At 41.3% G+C, this 26,153-nt stretch overlaps 1 protein-coding gene across 12 annotated transcripts in view; it reads right to left on the bottom strand.

The window, feature by feature from the left end:
- MSI2 (musashi RNA binding protein 2) overlaps positions 1–26,153 on the bottom strand; it is an 841,455-nt gene that overhangs the window by 10,852 nt on the left and 804,450 nt on the right. For 6 of the 12 annotated variants that reach the window (XM_070735316.1, XM_070735314.1, XM_070735315.1 and 3 more), the window contains one exon: positions 25,047–25,223. The exons of the other annotated variants lie outside the window; for them this stretch is intronic. In XM_070735316.1, coding sequence (XP_070591417.1) covers positions 25,047–25,223 — 177 coding nt within the window. The remainder of the gene's footprint in view (positions 1–25,046; positions 25,224–26,153) is intronic. 12 annotated transcript variants of the gene reach the window in all.

Raw genomic sequence — 26,153 nt, 5'->3', positions numbered from 1 at the left:
AAGGCGGAATGAGTAGCCAGAAGCCGAATCCTGAAACTTAATTATTTCCAAAAAAAACCCCACAACACCGTGTAAATTGTAATAAGACAATCCCTACAGCTGGAACATCTTAAGGCAGTTCACTTTCATGACGTAAAGGGAATTAGATTAGGAAGATTGTCAGGGAAAGTACTGAACTGTTAGGTGTTTATATAGAAACATAGAAGACTGATGGCAGAAAAAGACCTCATGGTCCATCTAGTCTGCCCTTATACTATTTCCTGTATTTTATCTTACAATGGATATATGTTTATCCCAGGCATGTTTAAATTCAGTTACTGTGGATTTACCAACCACGTCTGCTGGAAGTTTATTCCAAGGATCTACAACTCTTTCAGTGAAATAATATTTTCTCACGTTGCTTTTGATCTTTCCCCCAACTAACTTCAGATTGTGTCCCCTTGTTCTTGTGTTCACTTCCCTATTAAAAACACTTCCCTCCTGAATGTTATTTAACCCTTTAACATATTTAAATGTTTTGATCATGTCCCCCCTTTTCTTTCTGTCCTCCAGACTATACAGATTGAGTTCATTAAGTCTTTCCTGATACGTTTTATGCTTAAGAGCTTCCACCATTCTTGTAGCCCGTCTTTGGACCCGTTCAATTTTGTCAATATCTTTTTGTAGGTGAGGTCTCCAGAACTGAACACAGTATTCCAAATGGGGTCTCACCAGCGCTCTATATAAGGGGATCACAATCTCCCTCTTCCTGCTTGTTATACCTCTAGCTATGCAGCCAAGCATCCTACTTGCTTTTCCTACTGCCCGACCACACTGCTCACCCATTTTGAGACTGTCAGAAATCACTACCCTTAAATCCTTCTCTTCTGAAGTTTTTGCTAACACAGAACTGCCAATACAATACTCAGATTGAGGATTCCTTTTCCCCAAGTGCATTATTTACATTTGGAAACATTAAACTGCAGTTTCCATTGCTTTGACCATTTATCTAGTAAAGCTAAATCATTTACCATATTACAGACCCCTCCAGGAATATCAACCCTATTGCACACTTTAGAGTCATCGGCAAATAGGCAAACCTTCCCTACCAAACCTTCCCCTATGTCACTCACAAACATATTAAAAAGAATAGGACCCAGAACAGACCCTTGTGGCACACCGCTTGTAACCTGTCTCTGCTCAGAATACTCGCCATTAACAATAACTCTCTGATATCAGAGAGGGAGAGAGAGAAAGGAAGAATTTCTGGAGGCCCAAATCCTGCTACCTGTACATGCTAAGAAAAGCAGAGCTGTTTTCTTCAGCTGATTGTTCATGACCTTTGAAAATGTATGACTTAATTATTAGATCAACTCTTCTGTCACTAGTCTATCTGTAATCCCTAGAGATGACGGTACTTGGATATTTAAAACAACAACAACTAGGGGGAAGGGTACCTCTCTGGTCATGGCCCTGCCTCACAACACAACTGGGTCGATGGTGCTATACAGAAATGTGCCCCCCCCCCCCCCCAAAAAAAAGTCCAATTAGTGCCTGATGGAAACTGTGGCTGGCTTTATGGGCATTGCAGTAAACGTAACCACAGACAGAGCTTTGATGGCCCTGTCATGCTGCCATCTTGACTTTTCAACGACATGACATTTCTGATACTATATGAAGGGAGCCACAGAAAGGAAATAAATCTCTAGAGAAATAATAATAATAATAATAATAATAATAATAATAATAATAATAATAATAATTTATTAGATTTGTATGCCGCCGCTCTCTGAAGACTCAGGGTGGCTCACAACAACAATAAACAATGCGGTACAAATCCAATAATTAAAATTATAGCTAAAAACCCACTATCAATTAAAAAACAGTCAACACTACCCAACCATAACCACACATAAATCTTACTAGCCAAAAGGGGATACATCAATTACCCCATGCCTGGCGACATAGATAGGTCTTCAAAGTCTTGTGGAAGGCGAGGAGGGTGGCGGCAGTTCGAATCTCTGGGGGGAATTGATTCCAGAGGGTCGGGGCCGCCACAGAGAAGGCTCTTCCCCTGGGTCCCACCAGATGACATTGTTTCATTGACGGGACCTGGGGAAGGCCCACTCTGTGGGACCTAACCAGTCGCTGGGATTCGTGCGGCAGAAGGCGGTCCCGCACGATCTGAAGTTTCCGAACACTTTTCAAAGGTAGCCCCATGTAGAGAGCATTACAGTAGTCGAACCTCGAGGTGATGAGTGCATGAGTGACTGTGAGTAGTGAGTCCCGGTCCAGATAGGGCTGCAACTGGTGCACCAGGTGAACCTGGGCAAATGCCCCCCTCGCCACAGCTGAAAGATGGTTCTCTAATGTGAACTGTGGATCGAGGAGGACGCCCAAGTTGCGGACCCTCTCTGAGGGGGTCAATAATCCCCCCCCCAGGGTTATGGACGGACAGATGGAATTGTCTGTGGGAGGCAAAACCCACAGCCACTCCATCTTATCAGGGTTGAGTTTGAGTCTGTTGACACCCATGAATGTTGTACCTCATGATTCTTGACAAATGTATCTTTTATTTTATGTACACTAAGAGCATAGGCACCAGAGACAAATTCCTTGTGTGTGCAATCACACTTGGCCAATAAATAATTCTATTCTAATTCTATAAAGAATTCTATTCAAGGGAAGCCTCTGGAGCCTGGGGAAGGTGATAAACAGGCCTTCTGGGCCCACTGGAAGTCAAGAAACAGGCCATTTCTGGCCTCCAGAAGGCCTTGGGGGGAGGAGGGGCAAGGGAAGCTATTTTTGCCCTCCAAAGACATTAAATTATAGGTGTGGGCACTCACGTGTGTGCGATAGCACGCGCACATGCGCTTTTGGCACCTGAGGAAAAAAAGCTTTGCCATCACTGGGCTTGGCTGTATTGGACAAACAAAGCAGTTTTAAACGACACGGAAGATGAAATGTCAAGGTAACTTTTTTCATTTCCACTCATGGAGAAAAACATCCAGCTGAGATATTTGGGGCCCGTTTATTACGGTAAGTTGCAGGAGCAGACTTTTGTTTTCCAGTTCAGTCGAGTAGATATTGGCCTTGCTGACAGCTCACCAGAATGCTTTCCTTTGCCAGGCGAATGAACACGTTGGCCTCGGAAAGCAATGACATGCACAGACACACATGGTCTCCGCATGGAAGCAGCTTTAAATCGCGCCATATGGAAGCCGTGCTTGGTTTGAGGGGAGGGGAGTCTCCTCAGAATGCCAGGCAGTTGGGGTAAGATGGCAGCTCAGCACACAAACAGCTTAACACTAAAGGTTTAAGGCAGAAAATTCCAAACGGAATGTGTAGCTTCAGGGGCGGATTCCCATCCGTGCGCTACCGGTGCGCTGAATGCACAGCTTTGCTTCTTCTGCATGAGTCCCAGCATCCTTTTGCTTCTGTACTTGTGCAGGAAATAAAATCTCCTGAGGGGACACTTGCGCACAAAAGATTTTGCTGATTTTTTTGCTTCCGTGCATGCGCAGAAACAAAAAAAATCACCGAAATCTTGTGCGTGCATGTCACCTCATGAGGTTTTGCTTCCTGCGCATGCGCAGTGTTGTGGTTAGCTCTGGCCCAGCTCCTGCCCCAAGGACTGAGGATGTGGGGGAGACATCCACATGCTGCAGGCCTGTTTTGCCCCCGGTGGAATCTGATGATGAAGGCTCCTCTGACCAAGAAGACATGAGTGACAGGGAGGAGGAGAGTGTGGCAGACAGCTCAGAAGGAGATCAATTATCTAGCTCCTCCTTGGATTCGGAACAAGGGTTAATGATACAGCCACGCATGAGGAGAGCGATGCATAGCCAACAACAACTGAGAGATTATTATCAAAGAAAATGAGGCCACTTGTGGTTGGGTGGGGCTGTGGTAATTAGTGAGGCTGCTATAAAAATAGCAGCCTGTGGGTTTGGCCATTGTGGAGGATTATCTGATCGTTGTGTTTCGTGCCTGCTTTGCTGAGTTTGACCTTTTGTGTGCTGATTTTCCCCCGCTTTGAAACTAAACCAGAGCAAAGTGTGTTTCACTTTGTGAAAGAAGAAGGACTGTGAATTGCCTCACAGCTGCAAGCTAAGTATCACAGAACTGATAAGGGACTTGTACCAATTACCAGTGTTTGGAGACGAGTGCTCTTTGCTATACAAAAAGAGGGCTTAGTTTAAGTGAATTTTCATTATAAAGAACATTGTTTTGAATTTTCAAAAGTGTGTGTGTCTGAAATTTGTACCTGTGAATTTTCGGGAGGAGTCTACCAGAGAGCCCGACAGAACACGTAAAAACACACTGGGACATATGCGCATGCACGCAGGAGAAGCACAGCTGCGTGCGCAGCTCAATTTTTGTTACCGATGCGGCATCCTTTACCGTTCTGGTAGCAACCCACTACTGGGTAGGTGGGTGGGGAATGAGATTTCTTCTTCTTCTATTTCTTAAAGGTACCTATGTTTTCATGGCTCCTGAGTCTTTCATGAGTACTTCCTAAAGAACGCAAGGAAGATTTCAGTGACCAACCTGCTCTTTCTCCATCTCTGCTTAAGCTTGCTGGGACTGAAAGGTCTTACAAACATAGAAGATTGACGGCAGAAAAAGACCTCATCTAGTCTGCCCTTGTACTATTTCCTTAGGATGGATATATGTTTATTCCATGCATGTTTAAATTCAGTTACTGTGCATTTACCAACCAAGTCTGCTAGACGTTTGTTCCAAGCATCTACTACTCTTTCAGTAAAATAATATTTTCTCACATTGCTTCTGATCTTTCCCCCAACTAACCTCAGATTGTGCCCCCATATTCTTGTGTTCACTTTCCTATTAAAAACACTTCTCTCCTGAACCTTATTTAACCCTTTAACATATTTAAATGTTTCGATCATGTCCCCTCTTTCCCCTCAGTCCTCCAGACTCTATAGATTGAGCTCATTAAGTCTTTCCTGATACGTTTTATGCTTAAGGCCTTCCACCATTTTTGTAGCCCGTCTTTGAACCCATTCAATTTTATCAATATCTTTTTGTAGGTGAAGTCTCCAGAACTGAACACAGTTCACACTTCCTTTGGAGACCTGGGGCTCCAGGTTGCAGTGATAATATCTGATGGGAAAAGGTGCCAAGTGGTCAGGCACCTCCCCCATTCCAGAATTAGACCTAAAATGTTCAGCCAAGAAAGTTTAAACCAAGGAAAATGCAGCCATTTTTCAATCTCTTCTTCCAAATGATCTCTGGTATCTACATCTCCATAGCTGGAGCATCCATTTGTGGTGTCACAGAAATCTAAATACACTACTTCAGTAAAAATGCTCACTTAGATGCTAAGAACAATAGTGTCAAGTTGACAATTAGAAGGAAACTAAGAGTGAACACCTAGAATTCTATATATACCGTTCAAAAAAATAAAGGGGACATTCAAATAACACATCCTAGATCTGAATGAATTAAGTATTCTCATTGAATACTTTGTTCTGTACAAAGTTGAATGTGTACAACAGCATGTGAAATTGATTGTCAATCAGTGTTGCTTTATAAGTGGACAGTTTGATTTAACAGAAGTTTGATTTACTTGGAGTTATATTGTGTTGTTTAAGTGTTCCCTTTATTTTTTTGAGCAGTGTATTTTTTTTATACCTCAATCTCATCACCCCCCACATCTCTCAATCATCCCATCCCTAAATTATTGAAATTTCCTTACAGAACAACAATTCAGAGCTGACCATATTGGTCATATTCTATTGCACTGTCAAGAGTTGGTCATTTGTCTAAGTTGTTGTATGTCACAAAATAAAAGTGTTTACTTAAATCAGGCTTGGATATAAATATTTACTCCAGCAAGATGGAAAATTATAACTCGGGAAGATTCTCAGTTATGGAGGTAGAAGTTTCTGGAGGTTTACTCATGGCAACTGGACATATTGCTGGCTGTGAGACGTTTTGCTGCCCATCCAAGCAACCTCTTCAGTCTGAAGAAGTTGGTAGGCAGAGTCGTTGGAATGTGCCAACTCTTAAAATTCTCAGGGGCGTTTAAGAAACGTCTCCAAGTACCACACACTTTGAAGAAGAAAGCCTGAAGGGCAGGGACACCCCTAAGAATTGTAAGAGTTGGCACATTCCAACGGTTCTCTGCCTACTCAGATCCCAACCCTGTAAACAATTCAGTTAAGGTTGTGAGAGCCCCAACATTTGTGACCTTCAAGGGGAGATTGGACTGCCATCTGTTTCAAATGTCTTGAGCAGGGGGTTGGACTAGATGACCTGCAAGATCCCTTCCAACTCTAATGAAATAAACAAATAAATTTGTTCAGACTGAAGAAGCTGCTTTGATGGGCAATGAAACGTCTCAAACCAGCAAAACCGTAAGTCCAGATGCCCTTTTTTCCCCCCTCCCAAAGGCAGGAGTATAATGCTCCTGGTTCACTCGTGCCTGTCGGTCATCGGAGTACTGGTCGCAAAGGGAGTGCAAGGCACCGCCCAGCTGCTCGGACGTCGCCGTAATTTTACCCTCTGCGCATGCAGAAAGCTTTCTGTACATGCTCAGAGGGTAAAAAATACCAAATGGTGCTGTCTGGGCGAGTGGACAGAGCCTCACACTCCCTTCACGAACGACTCTTCGATGACCAACAGGCCCAGTGTGAACCGGCACCTTTGGGATAATTAACTAACTAACTAACTAACTAACTAACTAACTAACTAACTAACTAACTAACTAACTAACTAACTAACTATTTGACTTCTATGCCGCCCAATCCCGAAGGACTCAGGGTAGTTTACAACAAGAGTATGAATACAATAAATAGATACAAAACAGTAAAAGAAGTCAAATATTATCTAAGGCTAAAACCATGACCTGGATGACTGAGAATCTCCACAAACCTTGTTCTGCTCCCCAAAACAACCCTTCTAATGGAAAAAGCAACCCTGAGAGGAGCAAAATGTGATGGGGTGCCCCCATGTTTGGTTAACAAATGGTCTTTCCCCAGAACAATGCTTCTCAACCTTGGCTGCTTTCAAACCAGTGGACTTCAACTCCCAGAATTCCCCAGTCAGCAGTTGCTGGCTGGGGAATTCTGGGAGTTGAAGTCCACCAGGCTGAAAGCAGCCAAGGTTGAGAAACACTGCCCCAGAATTTCTCCACTGTTACCTACGGGTAAAGAGGAGGTGTGCTTGAAGCAGAGGAAATGTTGGGGTGATTCTAAACTAAACTTTAGATTGTAAACTTCATGGCTTAGGACCAGACTATTTGGACCGTCTCCTGCCGCATACCTCTCAGAGACCAATAAGATCGCAGAGAGTTGGCCTTCTATGGGTCCCGTCAACTAAACAATGCAGGTTGGTGGGGCCACGGGGGAGGGCCTTCTCTGTAACTGCCCCGGCTCTATGGAACCAACTCCACCCCCCGATGTTCGTTCTGCTTCCCAACCTACTGACCTTTCAAAAGGCCGTGAAGACCTGGCTTTGCTGTCAGGTCTACCATCTTTCACAGCCAAATTGTATTGATTGGATAGGTATGTATATTAGGTCAGGGATAGGCAAAGTTGGCTCTTCTATGACATATGGACTTCAACTCCCAGAATTCCTGAGCTAGCATGATTGGCTCAGGAATTCTTGGAATTGAAGTCCACAGGTCACAGAAGAGCCAACTTTGTCTACCCCTGTGTTAGGTCAATGGGACTGATTTGTCAGTTTGTATAATGGGATTTTATTGTTTATAATTTTAGTGTGTTGAATTTTAATTTCTATTATATTGTATTGTTTCATACTGTTGTAAGCCACCCTGAGTCATAAGGGATTGGGTGGCATAGAAGTCAAATAAATAAACAAACAAATAAACAAACAAACAAACAAATAAATAAATACTGTAAATAAATAAATAAATAAATACAATAAATAAATAAATAAATAAATGCTATCAAACAAATAAATAAACGCCATCACTCTACTAAACAAATAATTCCCTCAACACTGTCAGACTTTCTACTAAATCTGCACTTCTATTCTACTAGTTTTACACATCATTCCTATCACCCATTTCCTCCCATGTTGACTGTATGACTGTAACTTGTTGCTTATATCCTAAGATTTTTATTAATATTGCTTCTTCATTGCTTATTTGACCCCTATGACAATCATTGTGTTGTACCACGATTCTTGACAAATGTATATTTTATTTTATGTATGCTGAGAGCATATGCACCAAGACAAATTCCTTGTGTGTCCAATCACACTTGGCCAATAAAAATTCTATTCTATTCTATTCTATTCTAAATAAAATAAATAATAAACAAACTGAGGAGAACCCTGAAGGACAAAGCTATGGAAAACTGTGTCACCCAAGGCTTTGAAAAAGGGATTTGACACCTTGAAGAAATAAATGAACAAAGAGAATAAGCCAGCTAAGCAGTCACAATTATAGGGCCCGCGTGAATCGGGAGACAGGGCCAAAAGGAGTCCTTGCATTCATTTGGCCTGCTCTTTGCTGAACTGAGTTTTTAAATGGACTTGAAGTAAAAACGCATTTATGCAACTGCAGTCAGGCGTTATGGATGCTCCGATATGTTTTGAAGCATTCCAATCAACTATACATGTTTTCGGTGAGAGGATAAAATAATGGAGCGTACTTCAGGGCTATTTCATAAAATAGCAGGGTTTAACTTCTGCTGATAATATGTACACTAGGCATCCCAAGGGTCAGGGAAATATTTTCCAGCTTACCACACACAAATCATTGCTTAGGTATAGTCTTCATTGGTATGCTGATTGCTATCACAGTGCAAGGTGATTTGAAAGCAACTAGAGATGGGTATGTGTGTGTGTGTGTGTGTGTGTAAAAAAAGTCCACAGCAACAGCAATGCTTCAAAATCTAGGGGGGCTGGGAGAAATGAGGTGGGTAAAATGAGGACCCGGATTATGGGGGCAATAGCCTTGCTCTGTTAAAAAGTGCTATTGCTAACATGTTGTAAGCCGCCCTGAGTCTAAGGAGAAGGGCGGCATAAAAATTGAATAAATAAATAAATAAATAAATGAATGAATACATAAATAAATAAATAATAATAAAAAATTCTCCTGGTTGACCTGGATAGACCATAGATTTTGAAAAGCATGACATATTACAGGTAGTCTTCAATTTACAACCGTTTGTTTAATGACTGAAGTTACGGCAGTGCTGAAAAAAAAAAATGCCGTTGACCGTTTCTTGTACTTACAACCGTCACAGTGTTCCCATGATCATGACAACTTTCCCAGGGGGCATTCTGACAAGCAAAGTTAAATGAAGGAAGTTGGATTCCTTACAGTGACCTTGTAATTTGCTTGTCAACCATGTGGTTCACTTAATGATCATGGTAGCAAAAAAAAAGGCACAGTAAAATCAGGTGCAACTTACTTAATGATTGCATTACATAGCAACAGAGGTTCCGATCCCAGTTGTGGTCATAGGCCGAGGACTACCTGTATTGTCTTTCTTATGGAGTAAAAAAGTGGTTCCCAAACTTGGCAACTTTAAGACTTGTGGACTTCAACTCCCAGAATTCTCCAGCCAGCTATGCTATGCTATGCTATGCTATGCTATGCTATGCTGGCTGAAGAATTCTGGGAGTTGAATTCCACAAGTCTTAAAATTGCCAAGTTTGGGAACCACTGGAGTAAATAAGAGCTTACTTCAGCTGTTCCAAAGCAATGACAGTGGTAACTGCAGCAATATCTCTTATGCTGATTATGATGGTAAGTGATTATTTATTTATTTCTTTGATTGATTGATTGATTTTTTTTATGCCGCTCTTCTCCTTAGACTTAGGGTGGCTTACAACATGTTAGCAATAGCACTTTTTAAAAGAGCCAGCCTATTGCCCCCATAATCCGGGTCCTCACTTTACCCACCTCGGAAGGATGGAAGGCTGAGTCAACCTTGAGCTGGTGATGAGATTTGAACTGCTGACCTGCAGATCTAGCAGTCAGCTTTAGTGGTCTGCAGTACTGCACTCTACCCACTGCGCCACCTCGGTTCATTATTATCCACTTCTTATCCAAATATGAGCCGCGGTTGCACAGTGGTTAGAATGCAGTACTGCAGGCTACCTCTGGTGACTATCGGCTACCAGCAGTTTGGCAGTTCAACTCCTGACCGGCTTAAGGTTGACTCAGCCTTCCATCCTTCTGAGGTTGGTAAAACGAGGACCCAGATTATTGGGGGCAATATGCTGACCATTTAGAGAGGGCTGTAAAGCACTGTGAAGTGGATTATAAGTGCTATTGCTATCCTTTGATAAATCTAATTCAGCTCTCCCGTGTGCCATGCCTTTCTACCTAAGGTTTTCCTATAAATATTCCTATAAAACACTTTGGAGAAATCATCAGAAAGCACTGAGAAAAATCTTCTTTCACTGCTATTCTCATATCACACACTGTGCATTTAGGAACTAGAAAATTTGAACAAAACTATTTAGTATGGTAAATCAAGAGTAATTTCTCACTGCCCAAGAAACATTTCTTATATTAGCCGTGGGTGCAGAATTGCTGTGTCACACTCAGATGCAAAAACGAAGGCAAAGATTTCGAGATGTTCCAGACATATCTTGATGTCTGTAAAATATCTAACAAAGTGCCTTTGTGATTTACAGGCTAGTTATATGATAGCTGAATGGTAGACAATTAAATAGATATATAGCTGGTTCAAAAATCACACTTCAAGGGTGTTCGTGTACAGTTCTTCATCAAAGGGGAGAGATGTGGGCTATCATGAGGTTGAGTCCTGCACCCTTCAATATTTTTATTAATGTCATGGAGAAAAAAGTGAAGGGAATTTATATTAAAAAATGATACATAACCTATATCCTATAAGTTATAAAATGTTAAACATTTGTGGTGGGTTAAGGAAATGGGCTGAAAAACAACAGAATGAAAATAGTCAAGTATAAAATCCTTAAGTCAGAAAACAGAAATTGAATGCACAGGCATAGATTAGGGAAAGCATGTATTGGAAATATGTTGAAGATTTCAAACACAAATATGATCTTGGAGTGTGTTGGGGCTTCAGAAAAAGTGTATGAAAATTTAGGCTGCCTTAGCAGAAATACAGTTTCCAAATCATGGGACATAATAGCTTGGTGTTTGGTCAGACTCCACTCTAATTGTATCCAATTAATTGGGTGTATTAATTCAAAGAGTGGTCAGACAAATATAGAAAGAAGTGGAAATGAAGATCTGAGAAGTTTTATTTAGGGAGAAAAGATGACTTGATGGAGAATAGGACAGCACTCCTATTTTCCTATGGGAAAAGATGCCGTTTAACTGCCCAGAGTTGCTTGATAAGAGAGAGGGGAGGCATCCAATTTAATGAATGAATAAATCAATGAACACTCAAGCCCTTTTGTTTCACTTCAAAGTTCAAAGATTTGGAATTATGTAATATGAGGACCAGAAACAGCCTCAAAGTTTTGAGAACGCTCCCTTATTTAAACAGAATGGGTCACACCATTTGATAAGAAAAACGAGGATTGGGAATATTTTGGGTGGTGCCTCCTAGATGACCCCACCCCAATATAGAAAAGCAACTACTGGCTGCATATTACAATTTTTATTTTTTTTTAAAAAAATCTTCCTAGAAGTTAGTGCAGTTCAACAATGACCACCTTAGACTCCTGGACAATGAGCTTCTTCTCAACATCTGTGCTCAAACCCAGGCTGGCAGTCGTCTGTGGGGAATGTTTTAAACTGGATTTTTGCACTGAGCAAGGAGTTGGATTTAGTGGTCTAAAAGGCTCCAATGCTCACTTTCTTTCTACATGCCCTACATGTTAAAAAATCTTGGGCGAAAGGATTTGGAGGAACTGAAACACAGCTGGCATCTCCTACTCCAATCTCACCAGATGGTTTAGAAACAAACACCTTGGAGACAAGAGGATGTTGCTGACATATTTTCACAGTACAACCGCCCGGATGCAGCAAGGGCCTCAAAACTAAGCAACGGTGAATATTATTATTATTATTTAAAAAGGAGAGAGTAGGAATCTGATTTGGACTGTAAAAACAAATCTCTTAAACAAGCCCCTAAGAGAGAAGGTTAAAAAGGAAAGTATTCACAGAATTTAAGTACTTAAAATCAGAACAAGGCATCGGAGAATATAAATTGTAACAGGGTTTTGCAAGGGTTTTTTTTCTAAAAAAAAAAAAGAAAGAACTTTCTGAGTTAAACTAAACCAAAAGCCAGATTTTTTTTATCCAGAGGAAGTGTGTTGGCTATTCCAATAAGAAATGGATCCACATGTTTCATCTCCGGATGCATTTGAATCACCTCATATCAACGAAATCCATCTGAATAAAAGACTCACAGAGTTGGAAAGGACCTCGGAGGTCTTCTAGTCCAACCCACTGCTCAGGCAGGAAATCCTATACCAATGATGGTGAAGCTTTTTTCCCTCAGGTGCCGAAAGACTGTGGGTGTGTACTATCGTGTATGGACAAGTACCCAAACCCATAATCCAATGCCTGGGGAGGGCGAAAAAAGCTTTCCCCACCCCCCTGGAGGCCCTCTGGAGACCAGCCTGTTTCCCAACTTCTGGTGGGCCTAGTAGGATCATGTTTTGCCCTCCCCAGGTTCCGAAGGCTTCCCTGGAGCTGAGGGAGGGTAAAAACGCCCTTCTCCAACCCCCCCCCCCGGAGGCTCTCTGGAAGCCACAAACGCCCTCCCAGAGCCTTTGTGCGAGCAAAAAATCAGCTGGCCAGCACACACATGCATGTTGGAGCTGAACTAGGGCAATGGCTCATGTGCTAGCAGATATGGCTCCACATGCCACCTGTGGCACCTGTGCCATAAGTTCGCCATCACTGTCCTATACCATTTCAGACAAACGGTTGCCCAATTTCTTAAACCCTCCAGTGCTAGAGCATTGTATCTGGTGATACTTCTTAATATACCCCCACCCCACTATTTATTTCCATGTTTGGGGAAGAATAGAGCCCAACATTTTCTTTAGCATTTAGTCTTCCTAATAGGAATCATTTGTAGCACACATGTTGGGTAAAGAGACAGAGAATACCATAACTGGGAAATAGCATTTCCTTTAAGTACTATTGAGGATGCTACTAAGGAGCAATTTTTAAAATCCCCCAGATATCCAGTGTGATCTGATCCATCAAATGATTAATTGCTTAGCTTCCCTATGGGGAAACAAAAGGTTCATGAAAAATATTGCTTTTTAAAAGGATTGCAAATTTAGAGGAATTGAGATTACAACGTGCATTAGTACACAATGTTTCTGTGCTCATGACATGTTTAATGCAGTCACGGGTGTGAGGCTGCCATATCTTGTGAATGGAAAAACCAGGTTAATTGATTCAGTCAATTAACAAAAGTGAATTATGTTTGGTATTAAACAGCACCAAGTCTATCTTAAGACTACACTTAACTCCTTTCAGTTAACTCTGTCTTCCAAACAGTGAAGGACACTTCCACACGGTGGTGACAGTTGCCATTTCCAGTTTCTTCAAGCTGTTGTTAAGTTAGGTGCACTATAAATGACTAAAAGGTGCTCATGTAGTATATGGCTCCGCTTCAGCTTAGAGGAATGGTACAAGAGCCCCTATACTGGGCCATGCGCTCTGCTACATTTGTTTTTATTTATTACTTGAGTGAGGGAGTTTAAGGGGCCATGTCTCAAATTTGTATGTGGCATAAAGCTGGGGTTGTAGCTAATTCTTTAAATGAGAAAGAAGATGGTAGAGATGGTTGAGCAGTGGGATGACATGGATAGGATAAAATGGAAGATGTAAAGGTAGAAAGGCAGACTATCCATAAAGTTCTGCGTTTGGGCAAGAAAAAGGTAGGACATATACATAGGACAAGAAGAGGGTGGGGAAAATATTTACTGACCCCTCACATCCTGGACACAAATTGTTTCAACTCCTACCCTTAAAACGTCGCTACAGAGCACTGCACACCAAGACAACTAGACACAAGAACAGTTTTTTTCTGAACGCCATCACTCTACTAAACAAATAATTCCCTCAACACTGTCAGACTTTCTACTAAATCTGCACTTCTATTCTACTAGTTTTTCTCATCATTCCTATCACCCATTTCCTCCCATGTTGACTGTATGACTGTAACTTGTTGCTTATATCCTAAGATTTTTATTAATATTGCTTCTTCATTGCTTATTTGACCCCTATGACAATCATTAAGTGTTGTACCACATGATTCTTGACAAATGTATATCTTATTTTATGGACGCTGAGAGCATATGCACCAAGACAAATTCCTTGTGTGTCCAATCACACTTGGCCAATAAAAAATCTATTCTATTCTATTCTTGGGAATAATAAAGATTAAACGGATCTAGATGTCCTTCTTGGACTACAAGTGAAACAGGAGGCAGACGTGCGGTGTAACTGATAAATAAGCAAACATCATTTTTTCTGCCCAATGAATCATCTAAATCTCAAAAGATCAAAATATGCTCTAATAATGAGGAACATAGGTGCAGAATTGTGAAATAAGCTGAGACTCAATACAATCTCTTGCATATTTGTCACCTCTCGTTTCTCAATATATTATCACTTGTTTCTTGTTGCCTTGAGACATTTCTTCTGGTGACTCAGTGAGTAGAGTACAAATACTACAGGCTACTTCTGCCTGCAGTTTGGCAGTTTAAAGTCCACCAGGCTCCAGGTTGACTCAGCCTTCCATCCTTCCGAGATGGGTAAAATGAGGACCCGGATGGTTAGGGGTAATAGGATGACTCTGTAAACCTCTTATAGAGGGCTGTAAAGCACTGTGAAGTGCTGTTGTTATTGCTTCTGGATGCCTTGTTCAGGAAAACATATGCCCAAAACAACTTTTTGTGAATTTTGCATCTCCTATTTCTCTTGATCTTTCAACAGGTCAAGTATACACAAAGTATACATCTGTACTGGAAATATTTGTTATTATGTTCAAATAGACTTATATAGGTCTATCTTGCTTTTCTCCAAAAGGGGCACTCAACTACAAAGAACAAAGTGATTTTTTTTTACCAATCCAGTGTTTTAGCCTACAAATCACATATGCAAAATACTGTACCAGAAAGAATCTACTATGTTAAAGAAAGAACTAGTGTGTAGTGTTTAAAGGCACCAGCCAGTCCTGCCTTAGGCACAAAACCAGCTGGGAGATTTTGGGCCAGTCCTTTTCTCTCAGAGCCAAAACACTTCTGAAAAGGAACCAAATGACCACCACCACAACCATCATCATTTCGAGAAGCACTTTTGGCATAGAGTTAAATACACTGAGCTAGAAAACTGTGAATTTTAGTTCTCCCTTACTCCCTCCCTCCCTCAGTTGTAGGAACAAGGCAAAACCAAACTACACTACTCAAAAAAAAAATAAAGGGAACACTTAAAAAACAGAATATAACTCCAAGTAAATCAAACTTCTGTGAAATCAAACTGTCCACTTAGGAAGCAACATTGATTGACAATCAATTTCACAGGCTGTTGCGCACATCCAACTTTGTACAGAACAAAGTATTCAATGAGAATATTTCATTCATTCAGATCTAGGATGTGTTCCCTTTATTTTTTTGAGCAGCGTATTTTCCAAAAGGTTCCCAGACTGACTTGGAAGCAGGTGCACATACATGCACATACATGCACATATATGCACTCAGCCTTCCATCCTTCCGAGGTGGGTAAAAAGAGGACCCGGATTGTGGGGTCAATACACTGGCTCTGTTAAAAAGTGCTATTGCTAAACATGTTGTAAGCCGCCCTGAGTCTAAGGAGAAGGGCAGCATAAAAATTGATTAAATAAATAAATAAATAAATAATGAACAAACGAACGAACAAACAAACAAACAAACAAACAAAAAACTCCAATGCCTTCGCAACAAAGGTTTTAATTCTCTTTCATTTTTGCTTCCAATCCTGTGACACTTCTAAAAGAACAAACAATATCAGTGGAAACCGAACAAGAAATTAACTTGTATACGTGGGTTCTGATCACATTTGCACAGTCTCCTTTAACTGTGTCATTTTTAAGTCTAGAAATGAGTTTTTCTACCAGGCAGCCTTTGTGATCTTTTCTTTCAAGCTGTCTGCCATCCTGTGCAATCCGGCAGCTGCGTTGAATCTCCTCACCAATCAGTTGGAGATGAAAACATAATATCTGCCACCAGAAAACCCTAGAATAAGCCAATTCCATTTGATCATCATGAAGTTTTATGAAGTATAGGGCAAAGCAATACTTCTGAAACAAGTAAAAATAGAAATTCACAAACAAAAATGATGAATTACTATTTTGGGCTCTTCATAAATTGGGGTCAGAGAGGTTGATGATTGCAGAGGGAGGAGGAAGAAAATGCTAAAAGCCACTATAATCTTCAGGTTTATTGGACAGTGGATCTAACCTTCCTGTCAAAGCCAACTTGCAGCTCCAAAATGAGTCTCTAGTGGGAATCTAATAAAGTATGAAAGTCGGGTGGTTTTTTAAAAAAAAAATCTTCCCCTTTAGGAAACATAATGGTTTGCCATGTTGTGGGAAAAAAAATATCCCCACTTTATATAAGGAATCAAAAGGTTTGGACATAGATGGAAAAGATGTCTTTTCCTGTCATGTACAACTACGGTGTTAATTGGGTTCCCAGACAGAAGAATGCAAAAGGCCCCAAACTAGGCAAGGTTAAGGGTTATATACTCACAGAGGAATGATACGGAAAGCTAAGATAAATATAAATCAAATTATAACCTTTACAACAGGAATGTAACATGCGATAACACCATAGGATGACCTTAGGATGGCTATTCCACTGTCTCTACATTCTTTTCGACTTTCTATCTACCTTACCCTGATGATATATTATTATTATTATTATTATTATTATTATTATTATTATTATTATTATTATTATTTGGATTTATATGCCGCCCCTCTCCGAAGACTCGGGGCCATGTACCATACAATATATCGGGGACCATGTACCATACAATATATCGGGGACCATGTACCATACAATATATCGGGGATCATGTACCATACAATATATCTATACTATGCCTATATATTCACCCTTTACACCAAAAGAAACACAAAAATCTATTTTCTATCTTTTTTCTCTCCAGCATCACCAGGCAGCCCTCTCTTGTGCCTTTCTTCATGTTTATGTCATGTATGAGGTCATCATGCGTGACAACCCTGAACAATTCTGACATTCTTCACATCACTTCCGTTTCTCTCTCTGCTTAATACAGAGAAGATACAATCAACACAAATCACTTCATTCACAGGATAAACCAACCCCTTTCTAATTCAATGTGCAAAACTACACGTGACTCTCAGTTACAGAAAACCACAGCATGATGTTGGCCGGTTTCTAGTGGCCCAAACTGACCGGAGGGGAAACCAGTTTGGTGTAGTGGCAAAGGTGCTGGCCTAGAAACTAGGAGATGGTGAATTGTAGTCTTGCCTGAGGCTGGAAAGCCAGCTGAGAGAATTTGGGTTAGTCGCTCTTCTCTCAGACCAACTCACCTCATGGGGTTGCGGTTGTGGGAAAAAATAAGAGGAAGAAAAATATATTTGTATGGTCACTACTTTGAGTTACTTATAATGTAACAATGATGGGACAAAAAAAATTGACACATAGATACATAAATAGAAGGATTCGATGAAGGGAAGGGAAGTTATAAAAATAATCAGAATTTTAAAAAAGGGTGGAAAATGAAATCCCTAAAACAGGCACGAAGAAAATTAAACCAGTATTCCATAGTACATTATTTAGCCATGTGTTTTGCTGATTGGGTTAGATCAGTGATGGCGAACCTTTTTTGGATTAGGGGCCAAAAGGATGTGCGCACGCATGATAGCGTGCGTGCCCACACCCATAATGCAATGCCCTCCTCCCATTCATGCACACAACTGCCGCGTTGCCCCCCGTATGTCCACAACCATAGCCAGCACGGATTCATCAGAAACAAATCATGCCAAACCAATCTCATATCATTTTTCAACACCATAACCAAGTCAGTTGACCAACGCAACTCAGTGGACCTCATATACTTGGACTTCAGTAAGGCTTTCGATAAAGTCGATCACAATCTCCTAATCCACAAACTAGAAAAAAATGGAGTAGATTACTACACATGTAGATGGATAAACAGTTGGCTGACCAACCGCACCCAACGGGTTGTCCTCAACGGCACCAAATCCACATGGAAAAAAGTAGACAGTGGAGTACCACAGGGCTCTGTCCTGGATCCTGTACTCTTTAACATCTTCATCAACGACCTGGACGAGGGAATAAAAGGGGAACTAATAAAATTTGCAGATGACACCAAGCTGGCGGGGGTAGCCAACACCCTTGAGGACAGGCTCAGAGTACAAGAAGACCTAGACAGACTATCACAGTGGGCCCATACCAACAAAATGAGGTTCAACACCGACAAATGCAGAGTCCTCCACCTCGGCAAAAAGAACCCTAGACATACATACAGCCTGGGAGATACCCCACTCAGCAGTAGTGACTGCGAAAGAGATCTTGGAGTCTTGGTGGACAATCAACTAAACATGAGTCAGCAATGTGCAGCAGCAGCCAAAAAAGCCAACTCAATCCTAAGCTGCATCAACAGAGGAATACGCTCCAAGACCAGGGAAGTACTAATACCACTCTACTATGCCCTGGTCAGACCCCACCTGGAGTACTGCATCCAATTTTGGTCACCTCACTACAAAAAAGACATCGAAACTCTGGAGAAGGTGCAAAAAAGAGCAACCAAAATGATTAGGGGACTCGAAACCAAGTCTTACGAAGAGAGATTGAGAGAACTGGGCATGGACAGCCTAGAAAAAAGAAGGTCTAGAGGGGACATGATAGCAGTTTACAGATACTTGAGGGGTTGCCACGGTGAGGAGGGGGTCTCTTTATTCCCCAGGGCCGGACGAGGAACAATGGTTGGAAGCTGACCAAGGAGAGATTCAATCTGGAAATAAGGAAGAACTTCCTGACGGTCAGAGCGATCAACCAATGGAACTGCCTGCCAGGGGAGGTGGTGAACTCCCCAACTCTGGACACCTTCAAGAGGAGATTGGACTTCCATTTGGCTGGGGTGCTGTAGGGTTTCCTGCTCAGGCAGGGGGTTGGACTCGATGACCTAACGGTCCCTTTCAACTCTATTAATAAAATAAAAAAATAAAATAAAATAAATAAAAAACCCCTCTGCACTGCCTCCCACCCGCGCATGTGGACAGACCTCAGTGAAGCCTTTGGACTTCCGGTAGGCCCATTGGGCTGTTTTTCATTCTCCCCAGGGTTCAGGAAAGCCTTGTAAAGCCTGGGGAGAGCAAATAACAGCCCACCTAGAAGTTCCGAAATAAACTTCTGGTTGGGCTGTTGGGCAGTTTTTTGCTGTCCCCAGGTTTCCAGAGCCTTTCCTGAAGCCTGGGTGCCGCAAAAAATAGCCCAATGGGCCAACCGGAAGTTTGGAAATGGTTCAGGGAAGCCTCCTGAAGCCTCGGGAGAATGTAAAAGGCCAAAAGTCAGCTGGACAGCACACACATCCATGTTGAAGTTGACGTAGGACAATGCCTTGCGTGCTCTCAGATATGGCTTCTGCTGTGGTATGCCTGCCATGGGTTCATCATCATTGGATTAGATCCACCTTCTGAAAAGTAGCAGCTCCACAAATGTATTGGACTGGCAGTTAACCACTATGCTGGTCCAAGATCTTGGAGAAAGCTAGATAGCTTTTTGTCTTCAGAAGTTGTTTTTCTTTTGTTGCTCGGCTACAGAAAAATCATTATGGAAACCTTGAGGGCTCGTGGAGTTCAGCTCCCCCCCCCCTAAAGGTATCATGTGCTGTTGGAAATTAAGCATTTTTAATTTAGTATACATTCCATATTTGACAAATGGGGCAGAGGACAAGTGATTGTACAAGCCTCTTGTTATGGAACATGACATCTAATTTAAATTCTTCCTGCTTCCCCCTCCACCCCTTGCTAGATTTGATATCCATCGTTCGTTGTGTGACCTTCTATGGTTTTGGTTTTTTTTGCAATGCCATCATCTGGATACAATTTCCAAATCTCATTAGGAATACAATTATTTTCGTATACACTTTCCAAGTTCATACTTTCTCCCTCCCAGACATTCTGATTATCTACCTAGAGCTTTCGAATATTATTTCTGTCATTGCTAGAGTGAGTCTTGCTGATAAAACAATGTAAGAGATAAATTCTGAAGATAAAATTGAGCAGCAACAAGACTCACAGGCTTCCTTGGCAATATTTGAAAATAGCACTGGAAAGTGATATTGTAAACTGGCTCGAAATAAGTCCTTTAGATCTTTTCAATTTGATGCATTTGCCTCTTGAGATTCCAAGAGTTCTCTCAGCTTCAGTCGTGGCTTTCCATAGAATGTAAACGTATGGAAAAATTTGAGAATACTTTGGAATAGGTATTTTGTGTACAATTTGTGGGTCAAATGGTTACATGTGGTTTCATCAGGCAGAATTATAAGGGAAAGCTTGCAGGAGAAACCCTATCCAATTATCATACAAAAGAATGCAATTAAAATGGTTTTGAATTAAATTAGACTTTCTGAATTTATTTATTTATTTATTAATAGAGTTGAAAGGGACCGTTAGGTCATCGAGTCCAACCCCCTGCCTGAGCAGGAAACCCTACAACACCCCAGCCAAATGGAAGTCCAATCTCCTCTTGAAGGTGTCCAGAGTTGGGGAGTTCACCACCTCCCCTGGCAGGCAGTTCCATTGGTTGATCGCTCTGACCGTCAGGAAGTTCTTCCTTATTTCCAGGTTGAATCTCTCCTTGGTCAGCTTCCAACCATTGTTCCTCGTCCGGCCCTCTGGTGCCCTGGGGAATAAAGAGACCCCCTCCTCACCGTGGCAACCCCTCAAGTATCTGTAAACTGCTATCATGTCCCCTCTAGACCTTCTTTTTTCTAGGCTGTCCATGCCCAGTTCTCTCAATCTCTCTTCGTAAGTCTTGGTTTCGAGTCCCCTAATCATTTTGGTTGCTCTTTTTTGCACCTTCTCCAGAGTTTCGATGTCTTTTTTGTAGTGAGGTGACCAGAATTGGATGCAGTACTCCAGGTGGGGTCTGACCAGGGCATTTCTTTTTGATCACATCATGGACTGATCAAAGTTCCTTTGGGCATCCCAATCCTAATCCAGTGTTTCCCAGCCTTGGCAACTTGGAGATATCTGGACTTCAACTCCCAGAATTCCCCAGCCAGCATTCGCTGGCTGGGGAATTCTGGGAGTTGAAGTCCAGATATCTTCCAAGTTGCCAAGGTTGGGAAACACTGTCCTAATCCACAAGGATGAACTAGGACTTCTCATCCAAGAAAAACAGAATAACAAGAATTGGAAAGAAACTTGGAAGCCTTTCAACTCCTACCCTCAAAACGTCGCTACAGAGCACTGCACACCAAGACAACTAGACACAAGAACAGTTTTTTTCTGAATGCCATCACTTTACTAAACAAATAATTCCCTCAACACTGTCAGACTTTCTACTAAATCTGCACTTCTATTCTACTAGTTTTTCTCATCATTCCTATCACCCATTTCCTCCCATGTTGACTGTATGACTGTAACTTGTTGCTTATATCCTAAGATTTTTATTAATATTGCTTCTTCATTGCTTATTTGACCCCTATGACAATCATTGTGTTTTACCACATGATTCTTGACAAATGTATATTTTATTTTATGTACGCTGAGAGCATATGCACCAAGAAAAATTCCTTGTGTGTCCAATCACACTTGGCCAATTAAAAATTCTATTCTATTCTATTCTGAACTAAGAAACTTCTTGAAAGGAAAGTGAAATGTTTTTTGGGGGGGGGACAAGAAAGCCTAGTTGCTTTTTGGAAAACCCCCCACCAAAATGACACCTTAGGGATGAACTTAGATGTTAACTTAAAGCCTACCTCAAAATAAATCCAATTATGAGCCAGAAAGGTCACTACTGAAATATAAATTCTTTTCAGCAATCTAAGGAGGGATTTCCAGCTATGGATCCATTAGGCCATCTGCCTTACTACATGGATCATTACCCTGATGTGACTTCAGAAAGAAGGCGGGGAAAGGCTGGTTTCCAACCCCCCGCCCCCAACACTTTTATATCCAACAATTGACTTTGGTATAAGTCTATGAGGCAATCTGCTTGGTAAGAATGTTCATAGGATGTTAACAGAAAAGATTTTTTTTTTTTTTTAAATGTGCCTTTGTGTTGATTTTAGCATGTGCAGAGTCAAAATGATCTCCTCTAAGTGGCTCATTCTGAATGAATATTTTAAGCCTAGCAGGAGACAATTAGGCCACGCAACAAAATATGTACAACCGGAACTGATGGGTAATGGAGTTGGCATCAAAATACAAGAATGCCTGTTCTCATTTGAGTCCTCTTCCAAGTGTAAAATCCTAACTGCTTAGCATTTGAATATGGAAAATTACAATTAATCTGCATGGAACTTGTGTACGCCAATGAGAATTTTGTATGCAATTATGTGTTTGATTTAACTTGGAAAGAAATCTCAGAGGACAGTTTATCCCAAACGCCAGCCAGCTATATAACCACCGAGTTACTTTTCAAGGCTGGTTCAAGCTGATCTCTAGCATCATAGTTTACCAATCAGCAAAGGAAATAGATGAACAGATTGTTGAATAATAGTTTTTCAACCCAGCTTGCAATATGGGAATAAATATTCCTCTCTCGGTTTGAGCCCAAGCACTCAATTGCAGGGGCAGTTGAATAAATCTGGATAGCACTACTCAGAATTCTAAATGAACTGGATGGCAGGGCTGCGCTAAAGTGGAATTTCTTTAACTCACAGTTAACTCGAGCGTGCAATTTGTGGGTCAAGTATTGCTCTTATGCAAAGGACTGTCATGCTGAACACGGGGCAGAATGATATAATTTGCTCAGAATTGTTCCAAAAGGCAGGACAGGAAACCAAGGATGTAAATGGCAAGAAAGTAGATTTCAGTTGGGAGATCAATCTTCCTAACAGAGCTGTTCCACAATAAAACAGATTGCTTTTAGGAAATGGTAGACTCTCTTTTGCCACAGACACTGTAAACAGAGGCTGAATGGTCCATCTGTCAGGAATGCTATATACTGAATATTCCTGCACTGGGTGAGACTTGGACCAAATGATATACAGTATGAGCCTTTACTTTTATGACATGAACCTTAAACATCTGCCATCTTCCCCTCCTCTCTCCTGTCACTCAAAGATTACGTCCGTATTTGTCCATTTCTTTTTTCAAATAGATGTAGCTTATCATTTGTACGAACATGGAACTGTTGCTAGTTTAAACTATGTTTATTTCAAACAATTTAGTTTCAGATTCTTCTATTCTTTACAAATTGTGGTTAGACGATGGAAGCAGCTTATTTTGATTACTTCTGTGCACCAAATATACACTGGAATGAGTAAAGAAAAAATTTCCACAGACAAATAAAAACAATGGAGGATCTTTCCGGGTGAGACTATAAATGATATATTTTTGTCACATTTCAAAACCAATTATCTAAGAAAGTTAAAAATTCTCAGTACGAAAGCTAACTAAATTTGTTCTCGTCTTTGATTCAATATCTGGTCTGTAGTAAGAGGTCTGGAGAACCTTCCTCATTATTTTCTGATGTTGTTTGGTCTCATTAAGCACGCGTGCGCGCGCACACACACACACACACACACACACACCAACATATGTCATTGATATTCTTCATTTCTTTATAAGCAACCTGAAGAAAGCTAATACAGTACAGTGATACCTTGTCTTACAAACGCCTCGTCATACAAACTTTTTGAGATACAAACCCGAGGTTTAAGATTTTTTTTGCCTCTTCTTACAAACTATTTTCACCTTACAAACCCACCGCCGCTGCTGGGATGCCCCGCCTCCGGACTTCTGTTGCCAGCAAAGCACCCATTTTTGAACTGCAGGGATTCCCCTGAGGCTCCCCTCCATGGGAAACCCCACCTCTGGACTTCCATGTTTTTGTGATACTGCAGGGGAATCCCAGCAGGGGAACTCAGCAGCACAAAAATGGGTGCTTCGCTGGCAACGGAAGTCCGGAGGTGGGGTTTCCCAGCGAGGGGAGCCTCAGTAAAATCGCAGCATCGCAAAAACACAGAGGTCTGGAGGTGGGGTTTCAAGGACTTTGATGTTTTTGTGATGCTGTGATTTCACTGATGCTCCCTTTGCAGGAAATCCCACCTCCAGACTTCCGTTGCCAGCGAAGCGCTCGTTTTTGCAATGCTGGGATTCTCCTGCTGGGATTCCCCTGCAGCATCTCAAAAACACAGAAGTCCGGAGGTGGGATTCCCCATGGAGGAGAGCCTCAGGGGAATCCCAGCAGTGCAAAAACGGGCGCTTTGGCTGGCAAAAGGGGTGAATTTTGGGCTTGCATGCATTAATCGCTTTTCCATTGATTCCTATGGGAAACATTGTTTCGTCTTACAAACTTTTCACCTTAAGAACCTCATCCCGAAACCAATTAAGTTTGTAAGACAAGGTATCACTGTACATCCTTCCAAATGCAAATCTCTTAGATCAAATACCAACACAATCAACAGATTATCTTTATGAAGTTTTTTTAAAAAAGGGTAGCAACTTCACTGGGATCAAAAACAAGTCTTGAAAAAAAGTCAAGGCCTCTTGCATTTTCCACTTGACTCTTCCAAGACTACAGATCCAATTCCATGGAAGGAGGCCACATCTTATCTAAGGGAATGACAATGGAAATCCTCTCCACATAAAATGAACTCATGCAATGGCCCTCTGCATCTTGCCAACCACTTCCCTGTCGGGCACTATGCCTCTACCCAGACGTTTATTGCATATGGACCAAGTGCTTAAAGAAATGTCACCATTCAGAATTTAGGGAAAAATAATCCAAATTCTGAAACTAGCCGACATACATAAGAATGAACTTCGGCAGTCATGCAAACTTTCTTCTGTATGTCAAAGAAATCAGAGATGCTGTCGCCATAATTGTATTGCATTGTTTGCTTCCCCAAAGGAATGAAATTCCATACAAACCTGGGCTTTTAAACTGATCCGGGCTGGGAAGGTGGTGGAGGGGGGAGTTACTCGCTGAAGCAGGGTGCTCGCTACGAAGCATCTGAGCCACCCGAGGACCCATGGAATCATAGTCCGCATACGATAACGGAGCCCGTTGGTCACCGGGCGGAGAATAGAAACCATAATCGGGGATCCCTGGAGATACAGTGACTCTATCATTGCAGATACGAGATTGGTGCTACTTTTCAATATTAAAAATGTACTTTGTTTTACAGTTATAATCATCGAAACACAAGGCAAATATTAAAAAGCAGAGTTTTGAAAACAGAACGGTTCATAACATGCCCCCCAATAGCCTTGCTGTTTTACTCAACTTTGTTTGGTACAAAAAAACAGGATTGTATATAAAACAAGAAAACTCACCACCTGATTTACTAGAAGCCTTTTTCCAGAGCAGGAAAAATGATGCATGAGAATGAAATATTGGCCCTACTGATTAAAATAGTAGAGAATACATTGCAGTGGAGAACTGAAGGAAAAAGCTAATTATAGCTAATTTTCAATGCCCGTGAAAATTTCCTTAACCTTTGCCTACAAAAAATCTCCAACTCGCCTTTATCCAAACATATAGATTCGTATGAGTTATGCACATTTAGACATCTATAACATCTATACCAAAAACATGTGCTTAAATCAATGCATGAACACAAACCTTTCTTAACCACAAATAGTAAATATGTCTTTCCCCTGATTTCTCTTACCTCAATTGTCCTGAAGTTCTGGATTCTCCAAGACATCCTCTTTTAATACTATATCATTTAGGCACTACAGTTAGTTTACTATACCAGGGGTCTCCAACCTTGGCAACTTGTAAGACTTGTGGACTTCAACTCCCAGAGTTCCTCAGCCAGCAAAGTTGCAAGATTGGAGACCCCTGTACTATGCTATATCACAAGCCATAAGAAGTTCTCCTTCTCAAGTCATACATCAACAACAAAAATCATAGATGAGGCTGAGCTCCTCTTTTATCTTAGCAAAAGGGAGAAAATGCAGTCTGGCCCAAAATGATAAATGTTACAATTCGGTCAGATTTTGGATATTTAATTTAGCTTAAACTCAACATTG

Source organism: Erythrolamprus reginae, chromosome 1, assembly GCF_031021105.1.
Source record: "Erythrolamprus reginae isolate rEryReg1 chromosome 1, rEryReg1.hap1, whole genome shotgun sequence".
NCBI lineage: Eukaryota > Metazoa > Chordata > Lepidosauria > Squamata > Dipsadidae > Erythrolamprus > Erythrolamprus reginae.
The sequence above is the reverse complement of the archived record's forward strand: the minus strand, read 5'-3'. Positions and strand labels throughout refer to the sequence as shown.